The sequence below is a fragment of the Conger conger genome, chromosome 5 (assembly GCF_963514075.1).
Source record: "Conger conger chromosome 5, fConCon1.1, whole genome shotgun sequence".
In the NCBI taxonomy this organism is placed as follows: Eukaryota; Metazoa; Chordata; class Actinopteri; order Anguilliformes; family Congridae; genus Conger; species Conger conger.
The window spans coordinates 41,776,431-41,799,569 of NC_083764.1; the positions used below are offsets into that span (position 1 = coordinate 41,776,431).

The 23,139-nt window shown below is 40.9% G+C and overlaps 1 protein-coding gene and 1 long non-coding RNA gene across 4 annotated transcripts in view; one reads left to right on the plus strand and one right to left on the minus strand.

The window, feature by feature from the left end:
- Nucleotides 1-23,139, plus strand: part of LOC133128013 (nuclear factor 1 C-type-like) — an 84,371-nt gene that overhangs the window by 23,325 nt on the left and 37,907 nt on the right. For all 3 annotated transcript variants that reach the window (XM_061241211.1, XM_061241213.1, XM_061241212.1), the window contains one exon: nt 6,701-7,232. In XM_061241211.1, the coding sequence (XP_061097195.1) occupies nt 6,701-7,232 (532 nt within the window). The remainder of the gene's footprint in view (nt 1-6,700; nt 7,233-23,139) is intronic.
- LOC133128014 (uncharacterized) lies at nt 870-22,018 on the minus strand. The gene is made up of 3 exons (XR_009708699.1): nt 21,912-22,018; nt 16,571-16,647; nt 870-1,200 (listed from the first exon to the last, which is right to left on the minus strand). It is a non-coding gene; the product is annotated as an uncharacterized LOC133128014 (long non-coding RNA).

Genomic DNA, 23,139 nt, shown 5'->3' on the forward strand with positions numbered 1-23,139 from the left:
TGGCCATTAAAACCAGGACAGATCAGTAAAACAGGGGAAGCCTTAAGATGAGAAATGAAACACCTTTTTATAAGCTATTCTTCTTCAAGAACTCCCACATTTTTGTCATATTAACATTTGAGTTATATTCAAATGAGTATGGTTTTCATCTCAAACTGTGTGTATAAGAAAAAGTAAGTAATAAACATGCACTAAAAACAGAATGTGAGTTAATCATTGCTGTGATATAGTATTAAGATGTATAGCATGGAAGTCTTCTGCACATTTGTTTATCTATAACTGTGGTTGTGTGAGCATGTGTGTGTAGGGTGGTCATGCCAAGTATCAAAAAATATCTTTTTTAGTATTCCTGGTCACACATACACACACACACACACAGTGTAAGCGGGGCTTTCCTGGTCGCTGGTGGTTCCTGTCCCTACAGTCCCCCATTGTGACTGCCTGGCAGAGGGCTGAGTCAGTGGCAAAGCAGTGTGACTCAGCACCAGGTGCCCTTTGACCCACATTTGCATTCTGCTCTCGCCCCTCTGTGTCATGCTGGGGATGTCCCTGCAGGACTCTGCTTGGAGCACACCATGTCCCTGGGCACAGCCGCCTGGCACCTTGGCCAATTTGTGATTTGTGCGTCATGTTATAATAATATTCAAATCCAAATTTGCAATCCGTATTTTTTAAGTACAGACATACATATACTGTTTATTTTATTATATTTATTTTGATAAGCTCCACATTATGCTGTTATTTACAGCTACAACCCCTCCAGTAGTCTGGACAGTAGCAGATGAGACACCTTCTTGAAGATGAGGCAGTTTTGCTGATCACAAAGGGAAATTAGCTTGACGTTCTTTAATATGGTATAGACAATATGACCAGGGATAAGAAGGGGTAATGAATTCTTTATGAAAGAAAAGTATTTCCATTACGTCTCATCAGCGCTTCCAAAAATGCTTAATTTGTAGAGTGCCTTGGCTTGACTTGGAATGACCCTGGGTGTGATTTTCACCTAGTTCCTGCCCCCTCCCTGCCTCCGGTTGGAGAGCAGAGTGCAGAGCTGGCTCATGACACGGCGCATGGTTACAGCCCCGTCAGCTTGGCATTATTGACATTCCCGTGGATCAGCTGTTTCAGTATTATGCAGCCATTTGCCAGACGCAGACAGGGTGGTGGCCTTTAGCCCAGGCCTTTGGTGGAGATTAAAGCCTGAAAAAAAAGAGCAATTACAGTCAATTACAATATAGTTACAATATACTTACAGCAATTACAATGAGCAGTTTGAGCTGGGTCAAACGTAATTGTTTTGGATTCAAATACCCTTTTATGCTCAATTGATCTTGTCTGGTGCAATGGAGCCAACCAAGAGGACCAGAAAACAGGGGATTGCTCTTTCTGAGAGTATTTCATAGGTTCCCATACACCAGACTCAGTAAGCCATAGAAATCCAAAACAATTACATATTACGTATTTGACCCAGGTCTGGTTACAATACATTTCATAAAAACGTTGGGCTTAAAATGCAATTGTCTTTGGAAATGTAGACTCTGCGTACATTGTCTTTCACTCGGCCTTGAGTTTTTTGAAAGCTTGCTATGAATTTCTTTCTGAGTCATTGAAATGACGCGTGTGTCCTTTCTGACTAGTAAAATGTTGACCATTTTGAAAGTGAAACCAATGACATGTGATGCCATTCTATTTTAGTGAAATTGCTTCTCGCTCTTTGCCAGGCAGTAACACATTGTAAAATGGAAAACATTTTTATGGCCACTGCAATGCTGGGCACAGAATGTGCATTGGCATTCTGTCTGCCTCTCTTTCACCTGGCACCCTCCCCAACCACTCCGTCATTCACCTGTCTCCCATATGGAAAAAGACTTGGAAATAAGTCACCTTTCGTGCTCCATCTCCATCGTATCTCAGAGATGAAGAAATATAAATCTCTTGATTCTACAAAAACAAATGACTGAGTTACTGTGAAAACACAGCTGTGAGCCTGTCTCTCTGCAGAGCAGACTGTATAGGCCTGAGGCCCACCTGGACATTTTTGCTTTCAGGAAAAATGCAATGTTAATGTTGTTTTTATCTCAGTAGAGCTCAAAATTGACAACAAAATCTTTATGATTTCATCATTTCTTGCTGAAGTCATTAATTGTCATTAAACCATTTCATTATTGGCGGAATTGAGTGCTAGCTGAAGCTGAGTCGGAGTTTGCCATTTGTGGCCCTAGTTCGGTCTTGCTGGACTTTTATGTTTTAAGCTCTATAAATCTCCCCAGGTTGGATGCAGAAATTGTGGATTATGACATATATGACTCTAATGAGTGCTTTCCCCGTCAAGCATTTGTATGGCCAGAGAGGTGGTCTCTCTTGGCATGGCTTTGCATTGGTGTTTTGTTGGTCATTTTGGATCAGGGCTACTCCACAACTGTGAAATCTGGATCTGAATGCAGCAGCTACAACCAAGTTCACCACCCTTAAATTTAGCAACTCAAACTGAGCTGACCACCTGCAATTACCGCATCATGTGTAAGGCCGCTTCCGCTTTGGGCCTCACTGCCACACGCGGAGGGAGAGCTGTGGAAAGCTTGGTCCTGCAGACCAGTTTCTGGGCTCATTCCAATCGCTTTTATTTCTCTTCTTTTTTCTTTTCCTTGGTCCTGACCTAGAAATCAGTTGAGGTCCACCATCTTTAAGGACATTCCAACTCGTTAAATGTTCCTTCTAGGGGCTAGAATTCTTCACTTCTTTTAACCTTTTCTTCTAGCCTCTTCTGATGGGTGGAGTTAGGAGTAGAAAAAGTAACAAGGAAAAGAAAAAAAGCCCACTGTGAGGCAATGAGAGGAAAGGAGAGGCCTGCGGCTCATCCCTTATTTTATCGTTGCTTGTCTCCTTATTCATTGCCTGACCTAACAATCGATCGGGGATCTTTAAGGACATTCCAAACAGTTAAATGTTCCTTGAAGGAGCTAGGAGCCAGGAGCAAGGAAACACAAGTGCATCCTTTGCGGAAGTATTATTTCAGAAACCGTGATGTATAAATGATCAACCTGTGGGTCCACCTCTCCCCATCTGCCACATATCTCTGACTGACATGTCTTCAAACTGATGTTTGAAGGAGCAAGAACATTCCATGTTCCTAATTTATATTATTCCTTCCTTGCCTCCCCAATGGGTGGAGCTAGGAGCAAGGAAAGGAAGGAGGTGGTGAAAAATTTGCGATTGGAATGAGCCCCTGGTCGAAGGCCCCTCAGTTTAACCCAGCAGCAGGAGTGCATATTTCTGCAGTTTTTCTCCACTGCCAAACTCAGACCCTAATTAATGTTTACTTATCCTTAGCAGTGGCTGGGAGCTATGCTGGCAGCACAAAGAGTGATAAAAGCAGCTATAGCTATAGTGCAGGGGTTTCTGGGTTGAGTTGTTTTTTAGGGGTCAGCAGGTTTGTGCACAGCTGCTGCATTTCCAAAACATTTCAGTGAAACCAAGAAGGAAGTCTCATAGCAGACTTTGAATATATTGAATTTCCCCTTAGGCCTTGAAGACAAAACAATCTGTTGCATCATAGTTTGACTTCCCTCCTGAGGGCCTGTGGCGTTATCAGTTTTCTTAAACATACACCCTTGAATGAGGTGTACATTTCCATTTACTCCCCCACTCTGTCCACTATTTAGTGTGGTCCCCTTATCATAGTCTATGATTGCATGGGAGTGCTTCAGGACTGCATTCATAAAACCCTCATCATATGGTCTGTCTTTTGTCTAGGCCGGATTTCTGGTTTGTCTCAGCAAAATTTCTTAGCTCTTTGTGCAAGCTTGGAAATCTACACAGTCTACTACCATCCCCCTACTACCCTACTTCCGCTCCTGATTACAGAAGTGTCTGTGTGTGGTGTGTTTGTGTGTATGAGTGGCAGAGAGAGTGTGTGTGCAAGCTGTACTGTAGCGTGGCAGAGAGAGTGTGTGTGCAAGCTGTACTGTAGCGTGGCAGAGAGAGTGTGTGTGCAAGCTGTACTGTAGCGTGGCAGAGAGAGTGTGTGTGCAAGCTGTACTGTAGCGTGGCAGAGAGAGTGTGTGTGCAAGCTGTACTGTAGCGTGGCAGAGAGAGTGTGTGTGCAAGCTGTACTGTAGCGTGGCAGAGAGAGTGTGTGTGCAAGCTGTACTGTAGCGTGGCAGAGAGAGTGTGTGTGCAAGCTGTACTGTAGCGTGGCAGAGAGAGTGTGTGTGCAAGCTGTACTGTAGCGTGGCAGAGAGAGTGTGTGTGCAAGCTGTACTGTAGCGTGGCATGGCCCCTAGATTTTCTTTTTCACCTTCAGTGAAAATAGTGTAAAATCAAATTTCCCTTTCTTACGTGTAGGGGCGGGTCGCCAAATAATGTAGGGATTGTGCACTCTACATAGGGATGGGAATTTTCAGTATTTTCATGGTTCAATTAACTGACGATTTTTTTAACCATTGAAAAAAATTTCCTAACTCCCGTAATAGGCTGTACAAGCATGATCCAATAGGCTGAAACAGCCAAAACAATATAATTCAGTATAAGCACATTAATTAGATATGGTACTGCACAACAAAGGCATAATTGTATGAAAAACTTGGGCAGAAAATTACTTGCTTAATGAATGTATAGCTGTACAAAAGACAACATATGTCTATAGCAGTGTATCACTAATAATATTAATAGCAGGGATGGGCATTTTCAGTATTTGTATGGTTCGGTTAACTTGTGACATTTAATCGATTAATGATTGAAAGCAAATTAATTAGATATGTTATTGCACAGCAGGGGCATAATTTCAGGGAAACATTTTTTGCCTAAAAATTCTTCAATTAATTTATGGTTGCACAAAAGACAACATGCAGTGTATCACTGGTAATATTTCTAAACTCCAACAGATTTGGCTGCTAACATGCAAAAAATTGCAGCTGGGTTGCTTGTTTGCATAAAATCCTACCCCCCCCCCCCCCAGAGGGCAATTTCCACCTATTTTGTACTACTCCTGTTAAACTGTCAATATCTCAAAAACTAATTTCTGCACAACCATGATTGAAGACAGAACAAATTTATGTCCGAGCATGTGCATACAGTGTACACAAAAGTTACACTAAAATACAAAAAAATGCAAAACGCCTTATGCATTGAATATCTCAATGTCCAACTCAAGGACCAACCCAGAACTACTTTATATTTGCACTCAAACTTGATGTCAATGAGATATGGTATCAACAGGCATTCAAATTCCCAAAAGTTGCCCAAAACTGCAGATGTCCTCAAGTGTCCCCAAAACTCTCCAAATACAAAACATCTGCATATCTTTTTGTCCAGAAACAGATTAAAACAGATTTTTCGATACAAAGTTTAAACAAAATGTTTTCTTTATTCACATATATGAGAGTATGTTTTGCATACCCAAAGTCCACAAAACTCTCCACAAAGGATTACTGAACCTAATGCTTTCCAATAAATCTGTGTCACATTTAAAATGGAACTTACTACTTAAAGATTAGGTTAACCAAAGTCTGTTACACACATCTGTATATTAATTCTGCTATGTGCACGCAGCGATATTCCTAAACTGTCCATCGTTTGAATATGACACATTATACCTTGTTGGAAAGGGTAGGAAACCTTGTACAAGAAGAGTGCCATGTTTTACATTAGTTTGGTGCTGAAACGAGCAAGCAATGCATTTGCGCTACAATAACAAGTAGTTCAAGACAACATTTGCTTAGGTAAAGACCCTGCAAAAACATAGTTTTCTAAAAGATGGCTGAACAGAGTACAAAATAAACTTCAACATTATTCAGAAAACAGTCATAGCTTCATAACCAGGTGGGATATTTGGTTCCATAAATATGTCTGTATCAAATTATTTGGAAAACAAACTTTGTCAGCCAGACCTGGAATATAAATTAGCTAAGAAAAAAAAACAATCCAATCTTATATTGGAACATGATTTTTTTAATGCATGGTATCAAGGATTGGTAGAATATGCCTTTTATTGTCTGAGTCTGTGACTAGGTCAGAGTTGTAAACCATAAGCATGGCATGGGGAAGCCTGCTGTTTTATTGCCCTGCATTGCAAGTAAGAGGCTGAAAAGATCTACTGCTGAGAGTCTTTTCAATTACTTTTTAATGGTTTTATTACGTAACAGTTTTTGTATGATATAAATAGGAACGCACCAATAATTTTAGACATCGACGACTCAACAACAAGGGGCCAGATTGGAAGGGGTTAACAAAATTAAGAGGCAATATGTCCAATATGTCCTCGTTTATACAAGTTATTGTATAAAATTATACAACTTTTCTGGTTGAAGCGCACTTAGCTTGCGTTTAGAGGATTGCTATCATTTTCCTTCATCTAGAGATTTGTCGTAGTGCTTTTGACAAACAGTATATCACATAGTTGTTGAACCAAAGACTGATGCTACATATTTTACTCTGAAGGTTTTGCAGATTATCCTCTTCAAAATGTTAGGTAGATAATGAGATAACAATGTTATAGTTACATGCTAGATGATAAGTAATGACATAGCTGCATTGGTAATTAGGTAATGGCGTTATGATCACATGCTAGGTGTTAAATCGTAACATAGCTGGGGTAACAGATGAATGCTAGGTGGTACATGTTGATAACCACGTAGCTGCATCGTAGCCATGCAGAGGGTAGCGGGTAGCTCGCTGAAGCCTCTCTCTCCTCCCCTTCCAGGATGAGTTTCATCCATTCATCGAGGCCCTCCTGCCACACGTGCGCGCCTTCTCCTACACCTGGTTCAACCTGCAGGCCCGCAAGCGCAAGTACTTCAAAAAGCACGAAAAGAGGATGACGAAGGACGAGGAGCGCGCGGTGAAGGACGAGCTGCTGGGGGAGAAGCCCGAGGTCAAGCAGAAGTGGGCCTCGCGCCTCCTGGCCAAACTGCGCAAGGACATCCGGCCCGAATGCCGCGAGGACTTTGTGCTCTCCATCACGGGCAAGAAGCCGCCCTGCTGCGTGCTCTCCAACCCCGACCAGAAGGGCAAGATGCGGAGGATCGACTGCCTGCGGCAGGCGGACAAGGTGTGGCGCCTGGACCTGGTGATGGTCATCCTCTTCAAGGGCATCCCGTTGGAGAGCACGGACGGGGAGAGGCTGGTCAAGGCGGGGCAGTGCGCCAACCCCATCCTCTGCGTCCAGCCCCACCACATCAGCGTCTCGGTCAAAGAGCTCGATCTTTACCTAGCCTACTTTGTCCAGGAGAGGGGTGAGTCCGGAGCTCTGTGGTGTGTGTGTGTGTGTGTGTGCATGTGTGTTTCCTCAGGACTGTGACAACATTGTGACAGTTGCCAAGGTGACATCACTCCGTGAGGTAGTTGAAGGGACAGAGCATAACAAACGAGTGAATGTATTATAACTCAACTGCCAATAGAGATGGTTCAAAGTCACATTTATTAGCAATTATGTTGGGTTGATAAATGGATATAAGACAGTTTTTGCTCTGCATAGGAATGCAATGTTTTGATACATAAGACTTTTTAGTAGTTAGGAGATAGGGGAACGTACACCTTTCGTAAGTGCTTGATGAATAAAAATATGATTAAAAAGAAGTTAGTGTGAGTGATATTCACAAATGAAGTATGCAGTAATACCACTGCATGTGATGTTCAGACAGGAAAGGTGATGGTACAGTAGTGTCAGTGTGTGACAGACAGTAAGTAAATTAAGCGAGTGTTTTGGGCATATATGTGGTGCTTAATGAGGGGAAAGGGAGGAGGAAATAAGTGGAAAAGGCAGGAAAATCACAGGTGTTTCCAGCAGAGATAATTTTTTTATTTCACCATGGAATGATTGTTGGTGCCAGACAGAGTGGTTTGAGTATATTAGAAACAGCTGATCTCCTAAGATTTTCATGCACTCTTGAGAGTTTGCAGGGAATGGTGTGAAAAACAAGAAAACATCCAGCAAGCAGCAGTTCTGTGGGCCGAAACGCCTTGTTAATGAGAGAGGTCCGAGGAGAAGGGCTAGACTGACAGGAAGCTGACAGGAAGGTGACAGTAACACAAGTAACCATGCATGGTATGCAGAAGAGCATTTCTGAACAACACGTCAACCCTCTAAGTGGATAGGATACAGCTGCAGAAGATTGAATAAGTCTTAAATAAATACCCAATAAATACCTAATAAAGTGCTCACTCAGTGCACATGTAGCTAGTCTTCATCCTTTGACAGACACTGTCTCTCTGACTGTGAAAATCACACACTCTGTAATTCATAATCATTTTCCTCTTCAAGATCACAGAGTTTGATTTAGTTGGGGTAGCCCCATAGAAAAATGCAAATGCTGTGGGTGTGTTTGATTTTTATTTATTTATTTATTTATTTATTTATTTATTTATTTATTTTTTGGTCTGATACATTTCAAAAGGCACAATTATGCCTCCAAAAAGTTTTACCAAACAGAAAATACTATTTCTGGCACAATAGCACAGGATGTTGTTATTCATGTTCTCTTCTGCTTGGTCTGTTAGCCTGACCTTCTTATGAACTCCAGACAGACTCCCTCCCCCAACTCTGCTTCACTGTACTGTTTGTGTGGGTGAAGGGCTATACATTTGTGTGTGTGTGTGTGTGTGTGTGTGTGTCATTGTTAGTACAGTAACCTTCCCTGGCTGAAAGAATACTCACAGCAGTATGGACACACATGTGTGCAGGCACACACACAACCCACATGAGAGAGGGAGAGAGAGGAGGTGGTCATTTCAGGTAAAGTTCCACCAAATTACTGTATACCCCAAAGGGGGAGGAGAGTTTTTCATTTATTCTCTTCAAACAGCTGAGGACTTTTCACAGGTGGTAGGTGGAGTCATCAGACTGTACTCTGTGTTAATAGCACAATATAAAATAAAAATAATTCTCTCAATTGGTAATGAGGTCAATGAGTGTCAGAATTTTTGTTGTTATTGTCAGAGTAAACCAAAGCTTAAATTGAGGCAAGCCAAATCATTCAGCCCTTGGGATAAATTTTGAGGTTCCAGTGAAGTTCCCCCACTTCCCTCGGGGGTCCCACTCTGAATGGCTCCATGCAGAAGCTTGTCTGCACCACCACCGCCACCCCTCCCTACTCCCCATCCGCATTTCTGAGAAATCAAGGGGCCGCTTGCTTCCTCTTGGCTGCTGGTGTCAGAACCTGCTGAATGCTCTGCTAAAGGGGGCAAAACCTCTGTACCCAGCCCCTTCTCTCTCTCTCTCTCTCTCTCTCTCTGTCTCATGCACACACACACTCACACAGACACAAACACTATCTCTATCCCTATCGCTCTCCTCTCTCTCTCTCTCCTGAGCATACCATTGTGCAGCCTCTATCAGTGAGATTGAATAGCACAGAAGGAGGTGAGGGAAATCATGGAGTCGTGTTAATTTGTTGTATAATTAATTGCACATGGTTGATATGAGCCCGTTTACTATTGCAGCTGCTGAACGGAACAGATGGTAAAAAGGCAAAGTGGTTCATCATTGTATCAGTTTTGTGATACTGCACAGAAAACAACCCAGGCAGTATAATTCTTAATGTTTTTTTCCACTGGCCACAAGAACTGATGATATGATGATATGATATGAACTGTTAATGTATTTATACACTCACAGTAATTATAAAAAAGCCTAGTTAGATCATCATCCAAATCACGTTTGTGTCTGTTGTTTGACAAGTGTGTTCTTTAGTATGGCTGCGAGAGAGCAATTCGTATTTTATTGTTGTCATAGTTTTCTTCCTACTGAGAAAAGGTCATTATATTATTTTTTCTCATTGTGCTGTGCGTTTTAGTTCAAAAATATTTATCCGATTTGTCTGCATTTGTGTGTTTTAACTGTCTGTTAGCTGAGTGCTGAGTGAGTTCAGTTGCTTTTACTACTTGGGCTGTCATTGAAAATGCCAATCTGTGAGTATGCCAATCTGAACAGTACATATAAACCTTTTTACACTTTCCAGGCATAGAATGCTGTTGTCTAGTGATTGGCATCGAATATCAGATTAGAGTCTGAACGGCCTCCCTAATGGCTCCTGTCCTGTCTGTGAGCGCAAAGATCAAAGCAGTACTAAACAAATACTGTACTAAAACTGGTGAGTAGCCAAAGCCACAAAATACCCCATCTTTTTCATGTCCTGTACATGTACAGTAAACCGAACAGTCATTTTGAGACTGAAACTTCAGCAAGATGCTTTTCTTGGCTGCTTGACTCAAATCAAGAAGTTGTTGACGTTCATGCAGTCATACTGTCCTTTCAGGTCAGTGGTGATATTAGCAATGGAATGCATCTGTCTTGCAACTCATCTAAACCGTGTTCACAAAATAACTGTTGTTCTCACATGCTTGGAGGTCTTCTGATGAAACCTGCCAGAAGTCTAGTACAATATGTAGATTTAAATTGAGTTTGGTATGTAGTATGTTGGGTGTATACTGTATAATATAATAGCTTCAATGTAAGTGCAAGTACTTTTAAAGACAAAATACTGATTTAATATGTGGAGTGCTAAATAGATGCAGAATTTTCTTTGTCACTAGTATACAACATACTGTACTAGCACTGAACGTTTTAAATTGTAGTGGCACTATTTCTAGTTATATAATATAGCAATAGATGCACTCTACTAATTTTGTACAATTTAGCACAAAGAAGTTGCAGCAATCTACTAGTATAGTACAAGACTATTGGCAATAACAATACCAGTACACTGCCATAGTTCAGAGAGAATGACTATATTTAAATGGCTTTGAAATAACATACCTGGAAACGTTTTAAGTGGTTGATCTTGGTTCAGTCCTTGATCATCTTAATTGCATAATTTAGAAAAAATCCTGGGAGTCACCATCCTGCCGCTAGCGATCATTGCCCCCTTATCTCCCTAGATAAAACCCTCTTTTGGCCTCAAAGGAAGCAATTAATACCCTTCCATTAATCCTTGCATTTAAAAAGGAGGTTGTAGACATGAACCATAAGTGGTTGCTTAGTAAAGGGACTGCTGGGTTAAATAACTGGGGTTGAGAGCTGGTGTGTTCTCACAAGCTGTATGGATGCTGCTGATTTTATCAGAAAGTGACCCGGATATAGATATATTCTGTAGAACTGTTATGTATCCTATTGAGGAAATTAGGTATATGTGCAAGGAGCAAAGTGGAAGTTGGGAAGTTTGTGAGTTAATGAGATATTTCGATTTAAATTCAATAAAGGAAATCAAAAGAACTCCAGTGCTGTGTAAAACCACAGAAACATGACTGAGCAGGATGGAACTCTCATTCGCATGAACTGAGGCGCAAGCGAGACAGAGACACAGAATCATCTCAGCAACAAAAATCACACTATTTCAACTCCAAGAAATCATCAAATATTAAATACTAATTGTGATTGTAGCCAAGTAATTTCAACTTTACATCATGCATGTTGGGTTAATTCAAACGACACTTGCTGCCACAGCTGGGGTATGTACACATTTTGTTCTGTGCTGGACATGCTTTTACAGCACATGCAGTGAAGATATTCAATGCATTAAACACGATTGTGTAGGCTTTATGTCTTTGGACAGTTTAAGTTTATTTAATATCTAAATATGTATGATGCAATCATGTAGCAAAGTTTAAATGCACTGGACAGTCATGTAATAGTAAATGCACAAGACAAAACCCAATATTATATTTCTTGCTCCTAGTTGCTTTTTCCAGTGACTGTGGGACAGACAACACATACAGCATGCTGTCTAAAGAGTCAGAAGAGTCTAATTTGCATGGATTAAGTATTGAATATGGTTGAATGATGTGCATTTTCTGACACATGACACTGACTATTTTTTAAATATGAATCATTAAACTAAAATGTTTTTTACATTTTTGCTGTGGAGCGATGTTGGTATGTTGCCATACAAGTCAGCAGTAATGTAAGTAATTAACAAGAGCAATCCATTTATTGGAGATAAGCTTGCCCGTAATACAGATTTGACTCAATATTTCTCAACCTTTTCTCACTGTAAATGTGAAAATAAATGCAGTCACATATATTATAAGCAATATCTGTCTTGGCCATTTCATTGGTGATTATTCCTTCATTTGAATATATTGTGATAATATGAACAATCTGTCCTTCATATGGTTATAATGTACATACAGGGGGCTAATACATTGCCTGCTGAAATCTTTGACAGATGTACTGTAAGGCTTCCAAATGGGCTAAAGAGATGGAGAAAATTGAATGCTAGCATTTGTAAATGAAGCGGTGACCCCCAGACTGGTTTTTGTAACGGTCTCTAAATAGGCAGTGACAAATGCGTGTCTGGAAGGCTCTAGAGGTTTGGCTGGGTGACACAGCTGGAAACGATCGTGTTCTTCCCCCTTCTTCTTTTTCCTTCCCTTCAAGCCTCTGTGTGATCTCATCATCAGCAATTTGGAGCTCAGGGGTTGGCTGTGTGGTGGCACGAGTGGGATCTAACCAAACCCGTTGCTGTTATAAATAACCTTCCATCGACCATGTGGTGTGGCCTGTCCTGTCCCATTATTGTCAGCAGCAATAAAAGCACATTAAAAGAAGGGTTAGCAGCTTTTGGTGCAGCTTGATGATGGAAAAGAATTATATTCTGCAGCATTTGGTAGTCGTGATTCTGTAACTCATAGATATGTTTGCTTTGTGTGATTTATTCAGAACTGACAAAGAGGCGGAAAAACAAATTTGCAGTGAGCTCTGTGGCTTTATGTTATGACAATGTATTAGCTGCCCGGTATAATCTATAATTGTGGTTTCTGATGAAAGAGACAAAATTGTTAATAGTTGAAAAGAGCGTCATGGTGCGGGAGCTTTCCCTTGTGTCAGTTCAACTTTTGCGTTCAGCCTTGGGTCAGATGGATACTGCAGTAATGAGATGTGCTGGCAGTGTTGGACGCTTGAAAGGAAAATGTGTACAGTATTCCTAGCTTTTGAATCTCAGTTTAAGTAATTTGCCACCATTAATGTCATAAAATGTTTCAAATATAATTCAATAGATTGTTTAGTTTTTTTAGTGAGAAATGTGCTGTGGCTCCTGGTTGGCACTTGCATCTCACTTCAGTAATATGCATTTTCTCTGCCATGGGCCCCCTGCTCACGAAATGATCCGTATTGTCATTGGCCTAACAAATGTTAACCTGTAATTTTTATTCCCCGTTATTCCTGCACATGACTGGAGACAAAAAGAGCCTTGTGGGAACGATATCAGTAAACGCAGCCATAATACCCAGACCCACAACTGACAAAATGTGTTTGAAATTCTGTCAGCGGCTTGAGGTGTGCCCTGGCATGAGGTTGCCCACGTGTCGTTCCGAGGAGAAAAACATTAATTGCCAGCGATTCAGATGTCATCTGGCCCCTCGGCTGTTCGTTGGCCGCAGTCATAACAGCGAGATCAGACAGAGGGGAGGAGGGATGACATTTATTTCTTCTGGCAGAACTTCTTCTTTCTTCTTTTGTGGTTCACGTGATTCGCTGTGACCAATGAAACATGTTGCAGGGGTGTTGTTCCTCAGATGTGCCTCAGTCTAGATCTGACCTGCCTCCCCTGTGGATTGTCCCCACAGCCAGTGAAGCTCACAAGGGCAGAGCTTGAATTTGAGATACTGTATGTATTCTGCCTCATAGGTATATTTTTGTATCCCCTCTAAATTGTATTCCCCAGTTTGGAAATCCAAAATTATCTGCTGTAATGGTTGTCCCAATAGTAAACCTGTCCAAAATACTTGCAGGTTACTGCCAGTCCAGAGGTGAAAAATCCAGGTACAGAATGTAGAAGTTCTCCCCTATATTTTTGTTACAAACACCTGGATTTGCTCATTTTGCTAAACGTTCTGACCTCTGGAGGACTATAGGACTATCCACCTCTGACTACCACAGCTTTCACTCTGCATTTCTCCAGTGCAGTTACCATGCAGAAGAGCACTAGGTGCCCATTTTCAAGTGTGACTGGAGGGGTGTGAAAATTAGTTACCTGTTTCTGGCAGGATTTTTGTAACCTCAATGCTGTGATTGGATTATCTTGATCAAGTCAATCACAGACATATTTTCAATAAATCATAAATTGTATCTTTCAGCTTAAAAGGGTTATCATAAGCAGTATGTATATATGTACAGTGCATCCGGAAAGTATTCACAGCGCTTCACTTTTCCCACATTTTGTTATGTTACAACCTTATTCCAAAATGGAATAAATGCATTTTTTTCCTCAAAATTCTACACACAACACCCCATAATGACAACATGAAAGAAGTTTTTTTGAAATTTTTGCAAATGTATTAAAAATAAAAAAAACTAAGAAATCACTGATTTAGTAGTTGGTGCTTTTCTGTGCTCCATTAATCTTGCCTGATGCCATTGAGCCAACCAAGTAGACCAGAAGGTGGGGTTCGAACTTTCTGAGAGTATATCATAGATTCCAATACACTAGACAAGCTCAGTAAAGCATAGAAAATATTTTAATCCAAAACAATTACGTATTTGACCCAGGTGGCCATGACACATTACGACAGATTATTTTCGATTCTCTGGTCCATTAGGCTGTTCTTTTCTGGTCTGTGGTGCATTAGACTGTTCTTTTCTAGTCTGTGTTCCATTAGACTGCACTCGTCTTTGTCTCATGCATTAGACTGTTCTTTTCCCTATTCCTGTCTCTGGTGCACTGCACTGCTCTTTGTCTCATGCATTAGAGTGTTGTGTTCTGGTCTCTGGTGCACTATACTTCTTTTCTGGTGTCTGGCGCATTAGACTGTGTTCTGGTCTCTGCTGTGTTAGCCTGTGCTGTTCTGGTCCATGGTGTATCAGACTGCACTGTTCTTCTTACTTGTAATTATTTGTTCTCTGTGAATATCTGTATTAACAGATATTTACATTTAAATGTATATTGTGTGTTGTGTCACCTCATTAGCATGTGCAGGAACTGCAGAGTGGGCTGGTTTAGCATGGGGGAAATGTGTATATGAGCTGCACACATGAATACTAATGATGCCTGCGCTTTAGATGCCTGAACTGCCAAAACAGCAATGATACCGTTTAAACAAGGGATCAGCAACTCATGGTCCTCAGGAGCTGAGAACTGCTTGTTTCCACTCCTCTCTACCTGGGAGTCAGTTGTGAAGACAGTCTGACCAGTAGCACTAATTACCCAGCCAGGGCTTGGTTTGTATTTGAGGGCAAGGTGATGATCCCTGTTTTAAACCATATGGTTCATAGAATTAAACTAAAATTTACCAGGAATAAACAACATATCACCATGACAGAAATATGGAATCTGGGGAATTTGTGATCCCAGGGAAGCCAGTTTGAATGGAATCGAATTGAATCTAGAAGCTGGCACTAATGGCACCGATACACTAGGATACTCATCATCATCATCAAATATTAATTTATATTAATATAAATGACCATAAATGCAATTGTATTTTGCATTTATTGCCAACTTTATGTGTAATAAAACGCAATTTGTGGTTTACAGCACTGCCAACAGAATGGGCAGTCTTTTTGGGTGTGTGGAACTTATATAACCGTCCATAGGTCAGCCCTACCACAACTGTGAGTCACTGGATCACAATTCCGTCCAGCTACTGAAGTGTCTTGTCCAGCCAGCCGGTTCAGGACATTTACTAGCACATATGACCAGTTCAGACAAGAGAAGGCCAGCCTTAATCAGCTAGCCAGCTATTCTCTAATCACTTGCTACTGTATCAACATGCTTGAAGGTCAGTGTTACTACCCACTGGGCTTGGAAAGAGGAAGAAGCATGCTGTGTACTGTTGTTATTATTATTCAAAGTTCCTTGAAATGCAACTACTGTTTATGAGCCACAAAGTTTGAAAGTGGTACAGAGCCTTATATTAGCTCATGTATGTATATGTGCACTAGTACATAAATGATTTTAAGAGTTCTGTCAGCATTGGCCTTGCATTGATTTAGAACCTGCAGTTGATGTACCTGTACACACACACACACACAATAATGTCGTGCTTGTTGGTAAACTGCATGAGGCAGCGAATCAAGCAGTATCTCCATGCTGGCATGAGCAAGCATGAGAGGAAAATGTTCATAGTATTGAGTTTACCTCTGTGCTTGAGGAGGATCAGCACAGCTCACTTACCCTAACCCCAATCTGAGGGGTTATGCTGTGTTTTTAGTTTGCTTTCACAAAGTACCTTTGCTGTCTTATCATTTGCTCCTCATCCACAGATTGCACAAATTCATTCTGTTAGGGTTGGCCTTACTTTTGGCTTATATTTGGGATTGATTGTGGGAGTGATTATGTATAAAAAGCAATTCAATTAAAATGCTGTAATTCCTATACAGTTTACCGAATATGAATGTAAAAATGAAAAATGAAAGTAAAGCTGAAAGGCTGCACTTTAATCACATACTGATTGTTTTGTTGCAACTGTTTGTTTGCTGGTGTACAGAGCAAAGAAAATGTGTCACTGTCATGACACTGCACTGTATTCTTTTGTCTCTGGGTGTTAAATCTTAAATCTATTTGGCAGAATGCCTTCTTTCCTTGCATGAAGAGTGTAGTCAAGGTCTTGTTGTACAGGGCATCAGGATACTGACCTGGGTCTGGGTTGAATGTTACTCTTCATTCGCTCTCTGTCTTCAACCAGGCTTTGTTTTTCTCCTCCATACTATCCCTTATTGAAATTATAGAGCACAGGAAAAATATTCTTAAGCCAATTTAAACCAACAACCAAAAATTTAATATTTTATACATTTGTTTGTTTGTCATTTAAAGCATGCTGTATTACTGGAGTTGTGGGGGATTTGAGTTACACAGCTGCACTAAGTTGTCACTCTTCACCCCCCCCCCCTTCTCACCATCAGACACCAGCCTGAGAAACAAGTTTGGATGGTGGAGGTTGAGGTTTGGGGGATAGACTGCTCTGTCTGTGTTTACGGTCCACTGGACTATGCCCTAACAACAAAAGCTTGGAGAAATGGTTACGGTTAGGTTATATGCTAAGAATATGAGGGTCTGGAGGTCTGTTTATGATGCAGTATGTATAAATTGCTTAAAGTTGATTACTGGATAAAGACAGGCAGACAAGATATGGAAAAATGTTATTCTTTAATATGAATGCAATTTCTCAAAGAAATTGGTTTATTTTGTTTAGCAAGTAATAGTCTCAGTCTCAGACTTACACTTGATTTGAAATCTGTGATTTCATTTGAAGAGGGCAGTCCACAAGTGCAGACCAAAAAATATGAAGTATCATGAAAGATTCTGAATGGATGAATGGTGAAAGGTCCTCCAACCTTCCACAGAAGATTACTATATAACATTATTGCTGTGAAGGGAAGGTGTGAAAAAGTCTTATTTAAACCATATGCAACTATGAAATATAATTTCAGAAAACGTATTTAAGTCGGTCGATTACATTTAATCATAATTCATGAAGGATATCTTCTAGTTTGAGAATTCAAATGTAGGTGAGTATCTGTATTATTTATGTTCATCTTAATCAAAGGTGGTTATACCGTCATTTATGGTAAATATTGAATAGCTAGTGTGCACCCGAGCTGGGTTTGATGTCTTTGTTCACAGAAACTGAGCTAAAGCAAGGGTCACTGTACCATTTTGATGCGTTTTCTAACATTTTCCTAATTTCTACACAATATAATCACAACTATATTCAAGCCAAACATTCATAAGGTTTTCTCTGCAATTTTTCCCAAATTAAAATGAGTCCTTTCAGTTCAGCATTATGAAAACTTGCTGGCTGCTAATAAGGCTGGCTTGAGTCCCTGAGGGTTGTTCTAGGTTGACAGGGCAGCATTCAAGATGCACAGCTATGCATGAGTGTTTTGCAGAGGAGTACAGAAAGTTCCTACCGTAAATCCTCAAATTGTGTCCGGGGTCTTTTATTTACTTAGGCTGCACAAAGCACAGGCCTTTATTTAGGGCAGGCTTGTATTCGAGGCAGGCCTTTATTTCTTATTAGGCTTCTGTTGTAGAATTTTATTCTTAGAAATAAAGTAAAAGGCTACACTTAAAGTGGGCCAACACTGTTAAACACTTCCTGTAACTGTTCAGAAATCAATTAGTGTAGGCTAATCAGGAAACACCGTTTGGTAAATCACAGTGTCAGTCTTAACAGACTTAGTTTATTGCAAATATTCTCAAATACAGTAAATCACATGCAAGTCCAGAATCCATAAAATAACAACTTGCCAGACACGCCTTCATGAACAATAACAAATTAGCGTAGATAACAGCAAGTTAAGGATCTTTTTTTCCTAAAGTGCGTTTTATTGTGAGACATGCGTTTCGTTTGGAGCAGCATACCGGTAGGCTATCAAAAGATTTTCGCTTTGGTTTGGGATTTAATTTACTTTTGGACTGTTTGATTCTATTGCTAAATGTTGGGACTGATGGGCACTGAAATATGGGGGGTATTTGATGGTTCACTGTTAAGTTTTATGTCGTTGAAAGAGTGTCAGGATTTCCACCCGTCTGTTTATTGCGAGCCAAGGCAGCCGCTTTCATTCATTCATTGAACGTGCGCTGTGCTGTAAATACATGGAAACCTTATTGCGTAGCCAAGCCTAAATTGAGTTAATTTTTAATTTTGCCTGATTTACTTTTTTATTAAATTTATAGGCTGGAATGCCTCGCGGCAACAATTGTGTTTAAATGTATACTGCTTCAGCCTTTGGCAAGCGACTCAGAAGGGGGCGGCAAGCGACTGGTAGCTTGAGAGCAACGTGTTGGAGACCCATGGTGTGTAGGACAACGACTTTTCATTGGCAACAGTATGAAACCAACCAATAATATAAAATATTAAGAAGAGCTCTTTTATTTCATTGAGTTAAATGTCTTCTAGTGCTCATGGACTGATAGCCCTACTGGTAGGCAATATTACCCCGGCTTGTATTTGGGGGCCGGCCTTTATTTGTCCGAATCGACCACGCCCCCGGCTATTATCCGAGGCCCAGCTTCCAATAGAATCCCGGACACAATTTGAGGATTTACTGTACTTAAAGGTACAATAGGTAAGATTTTTGTGTTAAAACATTGTTACAAGACTATTGTAAATCCCTTCCGATCATTGAATAACTGTACTTTTGTTTTTTTATTGTATTTGTTTTTGCTTTTGATCAACAAAACCATATCTGCACATATTATATATATAAGCAACAAAAACAAACACACTGTATGAATGAACCATATTTATTTAGGCAATTAAATCGACGAAAAAGTTTTCAAACAAATATTCTTTGGCTAGGTAAGCAGTGTTTGGATAGTTAACTTTGGTCACTTTTGCTCTGTTGTTTGTTTGTTTCTTTGTCCTTATCTTTGTTGTACAGGTAGCAGTTGAAATTGTACTTCCCTCTAGGGTCTTTCAGCGAACGTATCCCTGGTTATGGGTATGCACTTTGTTGTACGTCGCTCTGGATTAGAGCGTCTGCCAAATGCCAATAATGTAATGTAATGTAAAAATATTCTGGCCATAAAGGTTAAAACTGCAGTCTGTTTCAGTGAATGCAACAAGTTGAAATGAACACTGGCAAGATGTTGGCTTAACTGGGATAACTACTTGGACTATAATTTACTGCTATAGGCATCAATTATGGGTCTCTCATTATGAACAAAAGTACCCATCTATGATAACTTCATATTAAAGGAATACACCAACATTTTGGGAAAGAAACTTTTTTTCCCGACTTATCCAGGCTTAGACTAGATGTTTTGATTTAATTTTCATTTACATGCATTCACTGGCTCGGTTTTTATGTTAGCATAACCTGTTAGCATAGCATAAAGTCTTGAAGCCTATAGTCAGTAGCCAGTGTTTGATATTTCACCAAATGTAGTGTGTCATCTGGGTAGATTTAGCACACTCTTTTATACAGCAATGGTTTGGACATACTAATACTATTTTGGCATCCTACATAGTAAGATAGGATGCAGACTTAGCCCACGTTTCTTTTTTGATGCTCATTTCCTGGTCATGCTGAGGGATTGTAAGAGATGGTGCACACTAGCGCCACTGCGGTTGGCTCCAATATACACTCACTATGCACTTTATTTGGAGCATTATACTAATACTGGGTAGGGCCTCTCTTTGCTCTCAAAATAGCCTCAATTCTTCATGCTATGGATTCCACAAGATGTTGAAAACATTCCTTTGAGATTCTGTTCCATGTTGACATGATTGCATCATGCAATTTCTGCAGATTTGTCAGCTGCACATTCATGCTGTGAATTTCCCATTCTGCCACATCCAAAAGGTGTTCTATTGGATTCAGATCTGGTGACTGGGAAGGCCACTGAAGAACATTGAACTCCTTGTCATGCTCATGAAACCAGTTTCAGATAACTTTTGCTTTGTGACATGGTGCATTATCATGCTGGAAGTAGCCATTAGAAGATGGATACATTGTGGCCAGGAAGGGATGCACATGGTCAGCAACAATACTCAAATAGGCTATGGCATTCAAGCAATGATTATTTGGCATTAACAAGCCCAAAGTGGGCTAAGAAAACATGTTTTCAACATAAGAAAACATGGTAAACACCATTACACCATCTCCACCAGCCTGGACTGTTGACACAAGGTAGGTTGGGTCCATGGATTCATGCTGTTGGTGCCAAATTCTGACCCTACCATCAGTATTCCTCAACAGAAAGTGAGCAGGCCAGTCTTCAACTGTCCAGTTGAATGCACAACACATCAAACTGCCTCAAAGTTTGATGTGTTGTGTATTCTGAGATGCTTTTCTGCTCACCACAATTGTACAGAGTGGTTATCTGAGTTACCGTAGCCTTTCTGTCAGTTCGAACCAATCTGGCCATTCTCCATTAACCTCTCTCATCAACAAGGCATTTCCATCCACAGAACTGCCGCTCACTGGATGTTTTTTGTTTTTGCACCATTCGGAGTAAACTCAAGAGATTGTTCTGCGTGAAAATTTCAGGAGATCAGCAGTTACAGAAATATTCAAAGACCGTCTGGCACCAACAATCATGCCATGGTCTAAATCACTGAGATCACATTTTTTCCCAATTCTGATGGTTGAGGTGAACATTAACTGAAGCTCCTGACCCATATCTGCCAGATTTTATGCATTTTACTGCTGCCACACAATTGGCTGATAAGATAATTGCATGAAAAAATAGGTGTGCAGGTGTTCCTAATAAAGTGCTGAGTTAGTGTAGGTCATTCAATGTAAAGTCAGTGGTACAATTCCAGTAAAAATATGAAAGAAAATGTAGTCGCAATCTCTGTTTTTCTTTCATCTAATGCCTCCATGTGCCGATTTTCTGTAAGCAACACTTTGTGGATGAATCGGGGACAGATTACGCCACACTCTCTCACATGCTTAGTGGAGGATCCGCACTCGGTTTCCCTACTGCGCAGACTCTGACTCCAAATGTACAAAATGGCGACGCCAGTAAACTTGACTTCCTGGGCTTCAAAACACTTTTCACGAGCCCATGGATAGTCAGTGGGTGACATAACAGGCATATGGTCCATATTTTTCTACACTCTATGACTGGAACCTGACGAGACGCTGCAGGTCTGATCCAGATTGGCAGGTATCGTCTGTTTAAATTTAAGATGTACTCCCTGGCAGCCATGGCACTTAACACATGCCCCCGATCCCTGCCTTGCCAACAGCTTGAAGCGCTGCTCTGGGCTGAACTCAACTGAACAGGCAGTTTACTGCCGCGTGAATGAGGGCGTGGTCCCAGTTTAGCTTTCTCTGCGAGCGACTTCCCTCCATGCATGGCACAGGCCAGGGGACTTCAGCAGGGCACACACGCATGCACATAACATGTTTCACATAGAGACGCTGACTGAGTTTTATTTGTGCAGCTCTTTTTACAGACCTGCTGTAACAAAGAAACAGGAAATAAGAGAAATAGGCAGGTTGTATGGATTGCACAGCTTACTCTTGCCTTATTCCTGAGCAGTGCTGTTCTGCGCTGGGCTCTGCTCTTTCCCTCTCCCCCCTCTTCTGTTTCACCTGGAAATGAGTGGCTAACGTGTACCTCAGGAGACCGGGCAGGGTCGAGCAGGAGCGGCAATTAGCATGCCCACAGTCAAAGTCATCGGGTGGGTCGTGCCCAGAGGCAAAACCCACTTGCGCCCTCAGGCTTCTTCCTGTGGTCAAGCTCTGGCTATTTATTTATCTTGGTTTTTTTTAATCCCCATCTGTTGGATGGCTTGCTTGGAAAAGCCCCAGGAAACCGCTCTTCCAAGTCAATACGGATATGCAAGACAGAGGGGAGTGAGCAAAGTGTAAGAAAAGCAACAAGGAGACCGCGTGGCTCAGTGTGGAATTTTAATGTAATAATACTAATAATAGGGGAAAAGAGTGAAAGAGAGTGAATGAGAGAGAGAGGAAGAGAGAGGGAGGGAGGGAGAGAGGTGGGGGAAGGGCAGCATAGGCACGTATTGAAGAAAGGGCATTTCAGGACAAGTGCCTACGTCAGGCTCTCTCACTTGAGCTGCCTCTCGAGCGCCCCCCCCTCTCTCACACACACACACTGGATACAGAAACTTGCCCTGGACAGTTTGTTGTTGATTAAATATTTAAACCGAGGCTTTGTATATTTTCCTTCTTCCAGTCGCTAATGTTTTCTTATTTAGTGTGAGTGAGTTCAGAGCAGGACGTTAAAGGTACAGTAACAGCATACAGCACTGAGTGGTAGATCAGTGTTTTCCCTTCCCGAGCACGCGGCCTCAGTACCGCTGACTGTTGCCGTATATACTGTAATCAAAATAGTCACTGGAATTGATTTTCTGACTCTAAACACTTATGTTAGTGTAGAGAGATTAAGGCTAGTTCATATCTTTGTTTTTGTTTTTGTTGTTTATTGATTCTTTCCCCTCAGACTTTATCCAGTCCACCAGTGGAGCTTAGGAAGCCATTAAGGATTTCTCTGTTTAGAATAGTGCTGAGATGCATGGAACGGAGACCTAATTCCTTAGCCTTGGTGTAATGTATGCTGTTTTACAGTAGCTTTAATGTAATTGCGGTCATATATATTTCCAGTAGCTATACAGGTGTTTGCGAGCAATACAATTTGACTGACAGAACTTGAGCAAACATTCAGACATAAACAGGAGTATTAAAGGAATAGTATGTAAAGCATTGGCTGTCTAAACTGCTCTGTG